Raw genomic sequence first — 14,830 nt, 5'->3', positions numbered from 1 at the left:
CTGATGAGCAGAATTCAGTTCTAGTTTCAGCTTCTACTTCAGCTTCAAGTCGCCTACCTTTGCCAATATGAAATGTGCTGGTGTTGCATCTGCACATTGTGCAAAATGTTTGCCGTTTCTCGAACTCGTGAAACACAGTTTCAGAAGTATGGCTTCAAAAGCACCTGCAAATATCTCTTCTCAGATTTTGATAGTGCCAAAACTTCAATTACAATTTTAACTTCACATTAATTCTGCACCACACACATTAAATGCAGTTACGTTAGCCTTGGCTTGGATTGGATCGGCTGCTTAGCCGATGATGCTGCTGCTGGTGATCATGATGAAGCTGCAGGTCACACGGTACTGGTTTCACTAAAACCATTCCTGAATGGAAGTGACGACTAATCGGTAGATATATGCCAGTAGTAGTACAATCGGAAAGATTAGTAAAAAATCGGGAGTCTTCTGGGCAAATCGGGAGGGTTGGCAGGTATGACCATGCGACAGCTAACAATGCCAAACAGGAAAAAACAAAAACAAAAACAAGAAATCTACAGATATCAAGCCTATTGTCAGCAATAACAGCGTGTTCCATCAAGCTCGTGAGAAGTTTATCATGTAACAAGCCTGCGGATAGAGCTTTTACTGTTGTTTCACTCCCCACAAAAAACAGCTCTGTGTTTTGGTTGGAGATGTAGGCAGCATAGGCCCGGATGTCTGAAACAGAAATAATGCACTTTATTTGCTTACAAACTTAGCCTGATGGGCACTGTTTCTGTTGTATCAAACATCTGGGTAGCTGCATGTAAAAATAAAGTACATCAGTTAGTTAGCCAGAATGTGCTATTAGTTGACATCTGATGAAATATGAACACAATAGAAAATGTAAAAGCAAGGGTGCAAAAAACAAAAAATAGCTGGTGGAGAAGAAAAATAGGGGGGGTCTATGAACACTTCCACATGGTTGTTTTCACACCATATTTCAAAACCTTGGTTTCAAACTTGGTTTCAAAACAGAGTGTGCTAGCACGTGCTCGGTATCTTCATCTAAAACTTCTGTTCTCGTCGTGACTGCCTTGTTCACATTTCATTTCATGCTGACTTGTGGTAACTGTTGCATATGTTCTATTTGTGACTGCAAGACCACTTGTTATATATTTATTTATTTACAGATACTGCCAATCCCATCCGGGATTATTGCAGGAAGGGCATATATAAGATTGTCAAGTACACCCGTGCGCAAAAGTCAAGATACCACAAAACCACTGCGATTGATTTTTTTCTGTATAAAAAGATATGCTAGACAGAATTGGTTGGGCAGTATGGCAAATAGGTTTAGGAGGGTACCTTATGCATATCTCATAAATAATCATAAATAAAAACCTGGCAGGCAGTTTTCTCGAAGCGTGTGGTCTCTCTACTTTTGCTTACAGGTGTACGTGTAGTACATTGGAATGGGCCAGGTTTGGCAACATGTTAATGGTAGCAACACCTTGTAGCGGTTTGAACAAAGGGTAATAAAGCGCGAAAAGAGCCGGAGAATGGGTTTACAGACGCATATATTCATATTAGTTATACAATTCGAGCAAAGCAGGAAGATACCTAGATAACAGACAAAACTTCGGCGAAATAAAAATAACAGTGGCACTGGTTTTTGTCATGATATTTCATATAAATGATTCACAAGCACTGAAACAAAGCTATCAAGCGGTTGACTTAATAATTGATGGATCTAGGCTATTCCATTTCCTTATGGCTCGTGGAAAGTATGAAAATTTGAAGCAGTCAGTACGAAATGTTTGTTCGGTGAGTGTTTGAGAACGCTTATGCCTTGTAGTACTTGTATCATAGCTAAGGTACCTCGAAGTATCTATGTTTATTTGTTTGTGGATCATCTGATACATGAACTTTGAACGCGCTAATTTGGCGCTCTGCTTTCGAGAGTTAGAATGTTAGCGTATGAGAATTTGTTAATTTGTATTTATTAAAGATGAATCTTATTGCCTTCCTTTGCACTCGCTCTAGTTTGTGAATGTGTTCTTTAGTAAATGGGAACAAAGTTATGTTAGCATACTCTTGTGTGGATCTGACGAGCGTGTTGTAGGCTAGTAACTGTGTTTGAGACTGTGCCTGTCGAAGGCGTCTTTTTAAGGAACAATAGTGGTTTAGGTCGCTAGATGTCATGCTGTTTATATAAGAGCCTCATCTGAAGTCCTCGGATAGAATCACACCAAGATATTTGTATTCGTGGACTGCAGTCAGTAGAGTGTTATTGATACTATATTGGATACGTGAACATTCTTGTTTCCTTCTTATTCTTAATACAGCTGATTTTTTTACATTAAGTGCCATTTGCAAGTCAGTGCCCCATTTTGACACAATCTGCAAGGAGCTATTCAGTGGTTAATGGTCTTGAAAGGAGTGAATTTGTCTATATAATACACAGTCATCAGCGAAAAGTCTAATGTCTATACCGATGTAGGCAACCAAATCATTAATGAACACTAAAAATAGTATAGGAGCAAGGACAGACCCCTGGGGAATGCGGGATGTAACGGGTACTGGAGCAGAAACTGCGTTGTTAATAGCTGCAAACTGTGATCGTTTAGTCAGGAAGTGCTCTATTCAGTTTACAATTACGTTATTACCTAATGTGTACCTTAGCTTGTGACTGGGTACCGCTAAGGTACTCAGTCAAAAGCTTTTGAAAAATCTTGAAATATGAGGTCGACTGGTTTCTGGTTATCAATGCAGAAGGATATGTTGTGTATTAGTTCAAGTAGCTGAGTGACTGTTGAGAGTTCTTTTCGAAATCCATGCTGGAAAGGTGACAAAAATGCTTGCATTTGAGGAACATTGTTATATGCTTAAGGGTTACATGCTCAAGAAGTTTACAGACTGTACAGGTTATCGAGATAGAATGGAATTTAGAAGCCTCAGTTTTACTGCTTAATTTGTGTACAGGAATTACTTTAGCTCTTTTCCTTTTGTCAATTTGGGTGTCAGTTGATAGTGATTTGTCAAAAATAACGTACAGATATCTTGCTACAAGTTCTGCATGCCTCTTAAGAAAGACATTGGGTATTCCGTCAGGACCTATGCTTTTCTTAATGTCTGAGGTTAGCAAGAGGTTCAAGACTCCAGCCTCAGTAATTGTTAGTTTTTCCAACTTTCCATCATGTTGGTCAACAAGTGCGAGGTCGCCTGAAAATAGACTGGAAGTAGTTATTTAGGGTGGTTGCGAAAAAGTTTTCTTCTTGGGGAGCTTGGTTCTCGTTGCAGGGCTTAGGGCTTATGCAATCCCAGAACTTTCTGGGAAAATGTTTTAAGAGGCTAACGAGCATATTAGTAAAGTAATTATTCTTGGCTACAGATATTTTTGCTTTAATTTCCTTGATGGCAGTAGAAAGAATGACATTACTACTTAGTTCATGCTTTACTCTTTTTCATAAGCACTTCACTCTTCGTTTTGCATGAATTATGTCACACATTATCCAAGGGTTATATCCAAGGGTTATTGATGCTTGTAGTAATGCAAGCTGTCATGAGTCGTGTTTGTCTGAGGATTTTGTGGCCGCCACGCTTTTTTGTTGTGTGAGAAGTGCTAATGTTATTAGTCAAGTGTCTCACGGACACTGTTGCTTTGAGATGTCAAACCCCAAGTACCAGATAGTTAATGTGATATGATTCACTCATGCCAAGTTTTTTTTCTCTCCAAGTTTTTTGTTGCCGAAACAAGCAGCCTTGTGGATGAATATACTATTTATTTTTATTGCTATGTCAGTTGAATCCACAGCCGTAGAAAACTGGTCAGTGCTGTGTGCTGTAACTGTAGAGTGATAGATAACTTTACCATTCCTGAAGCTGAATGTTAATTACTCATCGAATGGCCAAAACTACAATTTTTTTCATCAAGAAATTATTCATTGTTTTTTCATGAATGCCACTCCTTGCATGTAGCACCTTGTAGGGATGCATCGTGTTACTTAATTGTGCCAATTTAGCTACGTGGCTTTTGTTCCCTTATTCGGTAGTGAACAATGAGATTACAATGTTGGTGTGCTACAGGACTCTTGCTGTGCTTCTGGTCTGCAGCTCGCTTATGTCTACACTTTTCCCCATGTGTTACGGGAAGGACCACGAAACTATTTCCAGGTGATGAGGTGACGTTACTTTGCTCTTGGGGAAGTGACACAGCTGTTTCTGTTGTTTTGCATGCATGTGCGTGTATTGTGCCAGACAGCAGCCGATAGTTCATTGTCGTGCTGTGTCATTTCACAGGTGCGAAGTGTGCCATACAGCGCCTGGTGACATCCCATTGCAGGTTCTTAGCAGTTCGGATGTCAACGCCACTGAAAATAAGCCCTGTAAGTTTGCCTGCAAACTGATGCATGATATATAACTGATATATAAATACGCTAGAACCCCGGGGCCCCGGTTAAAGCCTCGTTTTTTCATAAACTGGCTCAGTGGTCAAGGCGGTTAATTGATGATCGCAGGACTCTGGGCTCATTCTGAGCTGCTGCTTTTCAATGGAGATGAAAAGTAAGGTGTCCATGTATGGTGCAATGTCAGTGCACGGTACAGAACCCCAGATGGTCAGGGAGCCCTCCACTATGATGTCTGCGTCATAGGTCACCTAGGGACATTAAATGCTATATAGACTGTAGCCAAACAAAAAGGAATCCTTGAGGCCAAATGAAGTAAGAGTAATATGTTACGCGTGAGTGCAGCAGTAAAGGTTACAACAAAGAAGTTGAATTGCAAGAAAATGGAACTGTATCACTTAATCAATTGAGATTTAATTTAGTGTTAGTTAATTAAAGCAACGACAAACACTTCTAGTTACATAAGATTTTCTAGAACTTTAATCACAGCCTGACCCCTGCCAGGAAAAACATTTTCCATACTTCCCCATACAACGCACAGCATCTGATGAGAACCATGAACCAAAAGTATACAGGAGTGAAAAAAGGCTGTGTTGGGAGGTTATATGCACAATTATCTTTGTCAAGGACTGTCATAGGATATTAATGCATACCAAAAATGCACAATGGTGTTAATACATTATGAACTTCTTGTTTTTTTTTCCCTTTGCTCTCCGAGTGTTTTTTAGTAGTACTGAAGTGTACTAGCCCATGGTAATGACCCACAGCCGTGGCTCAGAGATTAGGCTAGTATTGTGTTGAGCTTGAGGATGCAGCTTCTATCCTGGCCGCAGTTTTTTGATGGAGGCAAAACACAAAATATGCCCACATGCTTCGCAGTGTCTTTGCAAATTACAGATCCCCGGATGGAAATTATATTAGAGTCCTCCAATATGGCCCCTCCTCCTCTCTTTCTTCTTTGAATCCCTTCTCTTCTGGTGCTGAGGTGTCCACCAATAGTTATTATGTCCTTACTTTCCTCAAAACCAATTTATTGTTTTTTCTGTGCTCCGCCAGGGTGGCACAGTGGTTTGAAGTTTTTCAGTTAAGATGCCCACTACTGTGCCGGAGTTGCAAGTTTTCGTCTCGACCGCCAGCGGCTGCATTTCAATGGAGGCAAAACGGACAGGTGTCAGTGTGTTGTGCAATGTCAGCACATGTTAAAGATCCCCAGGTTTTCAGAATTACTCCACTAGGGCTCTTCTTTCTCTCTTTCCACTTTCACTCCCACCTTCCTCCCTTCAGTTATGTTGAGGTTCAGGTGTCCAAGTGTGACAGGTACTGCACCTTTCCTTTCCTGTCAATAATTATATTATATGTTGTTGTTTTTTATTGATAATTTTTTTCATGTTATAACCGCCTGCTTATAAAGCTGCTACTTGGCCACAAATGTGGCTATTTCTGTATGAGTTGCATTTTTTTGTTTTGGGCAATTGGCAGTGAGAGTTTGCCTTATCATTCGTGCAGACTGGCTGGGCATCCAGGGCCACTTTCTGTCAGTGAGCTGTGCCCTAATGGCCAACCGATGTGCACGGAGCACTGCCGGTGTGGCCCCAACTGCGCATCTCGGCAATGGTCTCATGGATGTCGTCCTGGTCTCACAGTGCTCGCGGCGCAACTTTCTCAGGTTCTTGGTTGCCCTCGCCAACTCCGAGACATGCAGCCCCGTAAGCATACCTTGCCTCCGAAGTTGTCAGTGAGGGTTGCGTTGGGTTGCTATGAGCACGCTTTTGTGGCCAGTCAAGAAAGCGATGAGTGTTAGTGCAGCGGGAACATCAGTAGATGAAACAAACATAAATATCGAAGACTTGCGGACTAGTGCTGATTGCAAGTTATCTTCATTTGCCCAACTGGTGCATAAATTTAAGGGAAGCCATTATCAAGTGATGATGCACAAGTAGTATAAGCTCTCTTGTGCAAGAAGACATGAGCGCAGTCCAGCTAGTCCAAATCAGACTTTCATTCAAAGACAGAGTATTTGTGTTTCTTGGAAAACCAAGGGTATACGAATAGTGGTGTGTTTAAGTGCAAGGTGAGGTGATAATTACAGAGCCTCCACAGGGTCACAGTTATATAGAAGCCTGTCTGGGAGCTCACTGTGAGATTGCTCGCGATAAACTAAACGTTTTGCACTGGACATACTTGGTCCAATACCTCTTACGCTTGGACCTATTGGTTTTAGTTAAAGCTTTAGTGCTGAGTATTCATATGAAGATGCGATTATAAAGCCTAGATTTTATGTTTCAGCTGTCAGAACCTAAACTGTAATGGCTGCCAGGAAGCTAATAGAGAGATCATTTTTGTATTTTGTACCATGCGGCTTTAACTTGTCTGTGTTAATAAATACTATACAGAACTGGTGCCTTGGGGCACATATCACGGGTCGAGCCGTCTTGTGTGCTTGCTCAGGATATCGTGTGACGACACATGAGGACTGGCGAAACTCCTGAAATAGCTGCAACGCTGCTTTGCATGCAGATTGTATGAAGATTGCAGCTCTCTGCCGTGTTGTAAAAACCGCTATGGTCTGCTATTAGCACTCGAATGACCACCAGGTTTCACCATGTGCGTTCATTCATACCAGCTGCACCCACAAATGATGCAGCACCTCTGTTGCAAGAAGTAGAGACCAGCCGTCAATACTGGCCTTTAAAATGTGCTCTTAAAAAGCAGTATGTGAAAGATGGTTAGCCCCTTGGCAGAACCTTGGCCTGCATTCTTAGAGAGAAAGGGGTGTGACCGCCCGATAGACCTCGTTCTGAAGAAAAGCCTCTAGACGCGCACAAAATCCTCTGCTCTGATTGTGCGGAGTGGCATATTGGAAAATAAAGAATTTCATGCTAAGAATGGAGAAGCACAAAGCTGACATTAGACAGAACAGCAGTGAGCGAAGCCGTGCGGCTGAGTGTTGCGGTAAGAAATATGACTATACAGGATTTAGTTTGACAAAACTGTTCTGCTAGAGACCAATTGATACGCCCACGCAAAAGGCCGCTGCGTTCACGGCACATTCTGCAGACGTGCGGAAATGTTTAGTCGGTCCCTCAGAACCTCTCCCTTTTCCTACAACCATGGTTTAAATTCAGCGACCCGGCAGTCGAATGTGTTTGAAAGACAGGCTACAGCTCTCCTGCACCAAGTACTATAGGTTTTGAACTATATCTGCAACCCAATTAGGTAACTCTGTCAGATATCTTACCTCATGCTTCCACAACGAGCACGACGCGAGAAACAGCACATGCTCGGCGTGCCGTCCACGGCCGTGAATTAGCTTCCCCATTGGCTTCCCTCTCTGTTCTTTCCTCGCGGGACGTGAGATATGCACGCTTTTAGTCGGTGCACTGGTGTTTTCAGCATAGCTAAAAAAAAATAATAACCACTTCACAGTTGTGATCAAAACAAGTCTACTTCAGGGCCCTACAGGTGGTTATCAAGTTCGATAATCGCTTCAGTGTACCTTTAACTATGCCTCCCACACGTTTTGTTTGGTGTCCTCCAAGTACAAATTATGGTGCAGTCCTCTATGACAGGAGCATTATAGCTGCCACTGTTTTTTTTTTTTTATTTTCCGCGCAGAGGACTTAATGCGACCGGCAGGGCTCGCCGGCTGTGTTAAGCCATTATTGACCCCCTGTCAGTCGTGGTGGGCATCACTTTCTTGTGTAAGGATTTTTAATCCCATTTCCCCTGTCCCGTTTACTGCCCCTACCCTTCACTTCTTTCCCCTCCATGTCCACGCCCCGTCACTTTCATTTCCACTGGCCGCAGCTCAGGTGCTCCAAGCCTATGCTGTGGCTAGGTTAAAAAATCCTTTTCTTCCTTCTTAAATTTAATAGAAGAAGTAGAAGTAAACCACTAACAAAAACAATCCTCCTTTTTGTAGCTTTTCTGGTTAGCCGTAAGCTTGCCAGGCATTATAGTCATCTTTCTTTTTAAACAGGCTTCATACGCTTAGAAGTTTGTCGGTGCTAAATATGGGGGGGGGTTGATGCCTGCAGTGACTGAATGCTCGAGTTCTTGCAAAGAGTGCTTGCTTACATATATACAGAAAAGAATACTCCAGCCTTCCAGAAGGCTTTCGTTACGCATAACGTGTTGCTCCTTGCGAAATGTGATGCCATTGCCTTACGGTGTTCTGCTGCATATCCTCTGTTGCAGTTCAAGTTTCCTTTTGTGCACTGCTTCCGAACAAGCTGCTTTGAGTTTGTGCCCAAGACGTCAGACTCTAGTGACGAAGGCACAGTCAAGCGTACTGGCTCATGGCAGTGTGATGGGGAACTGCTCACGGAATCTGCGCTGCTTGTCAGGTAAGTAGCCCCTGTTTAGCTTGCAGAAGGCTTTGCCAAAAAATATAGCCCAGAGTGGTCAGCGTGTCCTCTGGCACTAAAGGTACTTTGAAGGAATTGGTATTAGGGGAGTATATTATAATAGTATTTCTCATTCAAGCAGTGTTACCAACTCCTCAGCTTGTGCATGATGAAACAGTTAGGGTGGCTTAGTGATTGAAATACTCATTTATGTGCACAAGGACATGGTTTGAATTAAGTGCAGTCACTGTATATTTCGATGGAGGTTTCGATGGAGGCAAAAGGTGGAGTCCGTGCTCTGCGATGCCAGTGTACAAAATTACTTTGGAGCCCTCCACTATGGCACACCTTTTTCTCTTTCCACTTTCATTCCCACCTTCCTCCCTTCCCATACAGTGGGGTTCAGGTGTCCACAGAACAAGTGTGACAGATACTGTGCCTTTCCTTTCCTGTAAACGAATTATTATTATTATTATTATTATTATTAAAATGTGAGGTGTAGCCATGTTGTAGCTTGCACCAAAAAAGTGCAAGTGACCAAATTAGTGTGGAGCTTTCTGCTGCAGCATGCCTAACAGCCAATTGTGCAGTTTTGAAGCGCTAAAATAAAATAGTTAAATGAAGCATAATCTTGATGTGTATATCATATGGCTTGCTAGTGTTGTGTTGTTGTCGGATATACCTGCTGAGATTTTTCAGCCTTAAATTTTATTCACCATCATCATGGCTGGTTTATAGAGGAAGCAAAATACAAAAAACAGTCTGCACACAAGATTTTGGTGTTGAAGAATTTGGTACTGTGTGCATTGCGTCGAGAGCTTCCCACTATGGCTCCTTTTATGGTTTCTTTATCTATACACACAAAAAGCATGACAGCTTACTGTGAACATCGGGATCTAAATGAGCGCTGGGAGTTGCTTTACACATAACAGCATCAAGGAACATCAGGAGAACTGTTTCTCCTGTTTCTTTAAAAATCTAATATGAGAGGCTGTTTCTAATTTTGAGAATGTGTGGTGCACATAATCTCTAGCACATTTGAGCAAATGAAGATACGGGAGATAAGTGCCAGTCAGAACAGATACAAAAGATGCTTTCGCTCTTTGAAACCAAAGAAAGAGGAAGGAATATTTTCAGTGTCTTTTGTTATAAACAAAAGAAAGAAAGAAGACAGAGCTGTGCATACACTGTGCAATAGTCGTGAGACTTATAACTGTCATAATTTTCTGAAAAGCATTGCTTACCAGTAAAACTTTATACAAACCAAGTCAAACTGCATGCACAATACATAAAAAGAAAGAATATGTGCAGCTATTAGCCTTTTTACCATGAGACGACTAGTATGACTTGTGCAGTAAATGTGTTTTTTTGTTGTTTTTTTTTTTGTAATGCATCTTCCAGGTCTCATCGCCAGTTGCTCAAGCTGTATGCGCATGGTATTGAGGAGCGGGACGAACACCAGCCGCATCGCTGCTTCTGCACATGCCAGTGAGCAAGCAGAGTGGACGGAACCGGTGCGTCGCAACAGAAATGGCTTTCCAAGTCGTCCTGTGTGACCTCTCGCCATGACTCTGCTTTTGTGTTTTTCATCTTCTGTTTGGCATCACCAGAATTGTTTCATCACCTTCTTTTGTTAATGCATCTGCATCCTCGTTAACGTGTTAAAGCCACTGTCAGCGGATCAGGTTCACGGATTCCTGCTGTTGGCACAAAAGCGAACTAATGTTTCGCGCTGAATTTCGTTTATCTCTTTTCTTGCACAACTTCTGCACTTGTTACATAGTAACGGAAAGACAGAATTTTAGCTAGGAGGTGCTCTCTTTATTAAAAATATGTCAATACCTCCTGTTGGTGCTTGCTAGTGGTTATATTCGTGATAATTTGTTGCTGCTTTGGTGAGAAACCTAGGAGGTGGCATTTAGCGTGTCAAAACTTAGCTTGAAGGCTTGTTCGTAAGGAATGGCAACGCAGTTTGGCCCTAGCGGCTGTTGAACTATTTTGTTATAATTTTGGAAACAACTTTCCATCTGTAACGATCCAGATTAGAATTAAGATAACTGCCTAGGTGTCGGTGATAATCACTGAACTGTCAGCATTAGTTGTACTAGTACCTTTCTGCTTAACGACTCCAAACTTAGTCTTGATCATTTTTGACAGTGCGTAGATGATGTCTCAGTTGCCCTGGCAGCCCGCGATTCTGTAGCGATGCCCCTGTTTGTAGGAAACTGTGGCTTGTTGAGCCAGCTTTGGCTCATTTTCTTCAGAGATCTCCAGGCAGCCAATATATTTCGAGTGTGTGGTTTCTCTTTTCCGAATACATTCCGCCATATTCTCTGTTCTCATTCAATAATACTTGTGCTGTGAGAGATGCTCATTTAAAGGGCACAAATCCGTTTGCTTCAAGTGCTCTGGTGTCCACAATCATAAGCTTTGTTGGGTGTATCAAGGATGTTATTTTGTTATGATGTAGAATGTTTTCAAAATGCTGTGTTATATCACTGTCTCCTCTTGATCATTACCAAGACACCAAGTCATCAGTGATGTATGCCTGCACTTTGTTCAGAAGGCTATGTCAAGCCATGCTTACTTGGCATTACAGTGTTTGGCTTTATGCGCTTATATTAATAGTTTGCTGCTTAAGTGCGCCAAACATTAGAAACTGCGATCACATAATAAGGCAGCAATTATACGGCTATTGACTCTCGCATTACAGCGACTTGATTTAGCCTTCTGCACACTGAAACAAGTGCCGATGCGGAATTGTGTCGTCTGTCTTGCAAATGGCCCTTTGCAGAGCCAATGTTGTTACTGACATTGTCCGTTGACTGCATTGGTAATGTGCTGTTACTTGTTTTTTTCTCCACCAGTTATGCATAATCAGGGCATGCTTTGCCTAGTCCTGATAAGTCGCACAAATCTCTTTAAACAGATGATGGAGCTAGTTAGTGGGGATACACAGTAAAATGCGCACAAAGGCTGAAATGCTGAAGAGTTGCAAGTCTTCATTATTCTTTTCTCATGCACTTGTGTCCAGTTTAATAATGCTTTACATCTCCGTTGAAAAGCTGAGTATGCATGCAAGCATTGCACACGCTGATGCGTTGCCATCAGAGACTGTGATACCTACACTCTTCTTACAAGATAAATATGTGATAATCCTTTTTCACGTTGCATGTACGAGAAAGTAAGTTTTCTACAGTATGTGATCATCTGATCACAAGTGACCAGATCATGTCTTATGTTGTGCAATTTTCATTTGCCACTCTTTCATGACTTGTGGAAGCTGTACGAATAGAAGGTGGGATTTGTCGTGGAAGTATGCATGAATTTGGATGACTAGTTGATGAGCAACCATGTCTTGTTGGTGTTTGATGTGAACCCAACGTTTTCACGTTTGCCTTTTTTGTACAGATGTGTATATTTTTTTGGTTTGTCTGGTACTGAAAGACACAGCTGAGAGACTGGGGCATCTGCAATTGCACCTGTGAAAATGGAGAGTACACGCACACATGCAACTGTAAAATAAAGATACAAATCCAATTCTCTGTCTTTCGTTTCGTATACACATCTTTAATAAAAGAAGCACTTCATAGCAGTTACAGAAGCATCTCGTCATACATACAGACATTGAGTTTGATGCACACTCATATGCAGAAATGATTGACATGACTGGTCTTGTTTCCAAGAGCCACAGCAGGCCATGAGAATGTAGTTGGTGATGTAATGTGCAAACTTAATGTGGCACTCAGATTCAAATGGAGCAAGCGATAAAGGGGACAGCACAGTGCATGCTCACAAACTAAATTATTACATTCCTTGCCATTCAATGAAGAAACAATTGCACAAATAAAAAGTCGATTATTGAATATACAGGGACAGTACATTCAATACAGTGGCAGAGAGACTATGGCCATGACAAAAGTCTCTTCACATGACAACACGTGGCTATGATCACAATATTGAATAGCTGGATTATATACAGCAGCTGATAGAAGAATTTCGGTTGTTGTTGCAAATAAATTGAGATTTCAATTTGTACACAGCAAGAAATTGCTGACTTTCAATATTATGGCAGAACTTGGACTCTGCTGTGCATCATGAGACATGGAAGGGAAATTCATTATAGGATTCCCAATTTCACTTGCAACCTGTAAACCCCAAAATCGCCTTGTAACCTGGGCGTCTTTGAAGAGAGAATTAAAAGTGCACTGCCCTGAACATTGGCAATGCTGTGGCTCACTGTCAGCGGCCTCTGGGAGCTCCTCTGCCACGGCGGCCACCTCCTCTGGACATACCGGGCGGCCCACCAACGTTTTTACCGCCTTTCGGAGGTGGCGACTTGGGCCTCAGGATCTCGATGCGCTCCGTGCAGCCAGTAAGGTAATCGTTCGGTCCTTTGTTGAAGTGCGCGTTGTAAGCCTCGCTGCTAAAGTTGCTGTTGGTCAACTCGGGCCCGATTGTCAACCAGCCCGGTCGTATGGTCACGTCCCTTCCGAATACATGCATGCGTCGCCTGCCCAGGCAGAAGTGCTCGATGATGTGGAAAATCTCTTCGGGCTTTTCGATTCCGCCAAACTCGGGCTCTTCCGAGATGATGAGGTCGATGTCGATGTTGGCGTGGATGAAATCGCCGTCTGTGCTGCGCCGCACTGTGCCCTTGATGCCCATCAGGCAGTGCTCCTTGGTACGCTGGAACACGGCCCGAGGCTCCAGGTTCTTCAGGTGAACGGGGTTCTTAATGTTCGTCTTGATCCAGCAAATGTCCTCGCACCGGCGAAAGCCCCATTTGCGCAGGCACTGTCGGCCAAGGTCCAAGCCGTCTGAGGAACCGCACCAGAGGAAGAGGAAAGAACGCGACGCGGCAACTTCTTCGATTTCGAGCCGCATGATCTCCTCCCAGCTCCAGAACTTGGTTTGAGAAACACCGCATGTGCGCTGGTACTCTTCGAGTGGGGGTTCGACCAGGATCACGTCGAATTTGCACTTCAAACTGCGGAAGTCAAAAGTCTCGAGGTCGCATTTGAGGTACATGGGAGGAGTAGCGGTGTCACGTATGAGCTCGTCCTTTAGTCTGATGAGCTCCTTGAGCTTTGGGTACTCTTCGAAACGGTCGGCCAATCCGACATCGCGAATAAAGTTCTGAGGCCGTTGGCCGGTGTCCACGAAATGCTGGCAGTAATCGTTGTGAGGGTTTGCGCTCTGGGTACCTTTGAGAAACGTGCTAGAATCACGATATGTGTAAACTTTGTCTTCGCCGTAAGGATCGTCGTCGGCTGAGTGCGTCGAGGAGCGCGATGCTTCGCTATCGAGCTTGGCTACTTTGGAATCATTCGAAGAAGCGGCTCCAGCTTGAGCATCTTTCGGCTTGTTTTGTGCAAGCTTCTGCCACTCGCTAGCATTGCCGAGGATTTGACTCAAGTTTTTCGCTGTACCGGCGCCGAGTTGCTGGGTCAAGAGCGCCCGCCTTTTCTGAGAACGCTCCTTTAACGCCTGCATAATCGTCAGCTCCCCGCTCATTTTGACGTTAATGTGAGCGAAAGCAAACGATATCTATATGTTATTGAATTCACACTTCCATAAAAAACGATGCACGAGTTCACAGCGAAGAGAAAAACGAAATTAACATTTTACCGACTACTGCACCAGCATCTCTTCTCTTGCGGAGGGACCCTGGGCTTGTTTACATGCTAGGCCGGCTCGGATTTGCACTATTTTCTCTGCCCTTCTCTAGCGCCACACGAAAAAAAAAAAAAAAATCAATATTCAATGAAATTTGTCCGATAAAGTACAAAAGTAAACAATATTTCAACTTTTATAAAAATTACTTCTTACTGTGTAAGTTTTGAAATTTGTTTGTTAAAAGCATGGTCCTCGATGGTAAAAACAGTAAAAAGGCATGTCAAAAGGTTTGGTAGCCTGCGCTTTTAGCGGTAAACTTTGTTACTTTGTGAACGTATCTCAGAGAGTTACGAAAATTGCAAGGAATTTTGCAATGAAAACTATCTACCTTTTATACTATAGAGGAAGGAAAAATTGTGTGTACCAATTTGGCAAATAAAAAGCCTCCGAAACGTTGAAAGTTGCAGGTCTCTGAGTCCGTGCAAGGGCTTCAAA

General features: G+C 42.8%; 2 protein-coding genes across 2 annotated transcripts in view; one reads left to right on the top strand and one right to left on the bottom strand.

Moving 5' to 3' along the window:
• Cerk (Ceramide kinase) overlaps window positions 1-12,256 on the top strand; it is a 75,599-nt gene extending 63,343 nt beyond the window's left edge. The window contains exons 8-11 of the mRNA XM_084595492.1: window positions 4,264-4,349; window positions 5,877-6,076; window positions 8,568-8,716; window positions 10,118-12,256. Of these exons, the coding sequence (XP_084451618.1) occupies window positions 4,264-4,349; window positions 5,877-6,076; window positions 8,568-8,716; window positions 10,118-10,208 (526 nt within the window). The 3' untranslated portion in view covers window positions 10,209-12,256. The remainder of the gene's footprint in view (window positions 1-4,263; window positions 4,350-5,876; window positions 6,077-8,567; window positions 8,717-10,117) is intronic.
• A 9-nt stretch (window positions 12,257-12,265) lies between these two features.
• Mettl14 (methyltransferase like 14) lies at window positions 12,266-14,443 on the bottom strand. The gene has a single exon (XM_084595502.1). The coding sequence runs from the start codon at window positions 14,231-14,233 to the stop codon at window positions 12,959-12,961; it is 1,275 nt and encodes a 424-aa protein (XP_084451628.1). The 5' UTR covers window positions 14,234-14,443; the 3' UTR covers window positions 12,266-12,958.
• Window positions 14,444-14,830: the final 387 nt, after the last annotated feature.

This window comes from Amblyomma maculatum, chromosome 1 (genome assembly GCF_055883805.1).
Source record: "Amblyomma maculatum isolate TAMU_Amacu chromosome 1, ASM5588380v1, whole genome shotgun sequence".
Lineage (NCBI taxonomy): Eukaryota > Metazoa > Arthropoda > Arachnida > Ixodida > Ixodidae > Amblyomma > Amblyomma maculatum.
This window is presented reverse-complemented; position numbering and strand designations above follow the sequence as displayed.

What these genes read in the sequence shown, in the direction of transcription:
- Mettl14 (XM_084595502.1), bottom strand. Translation starts at nt 14,233, where the DNA reads ATGAGCGGGGAGCTGACGATTATGCAGGCGTTAAAGGAGCGTTCTCAG.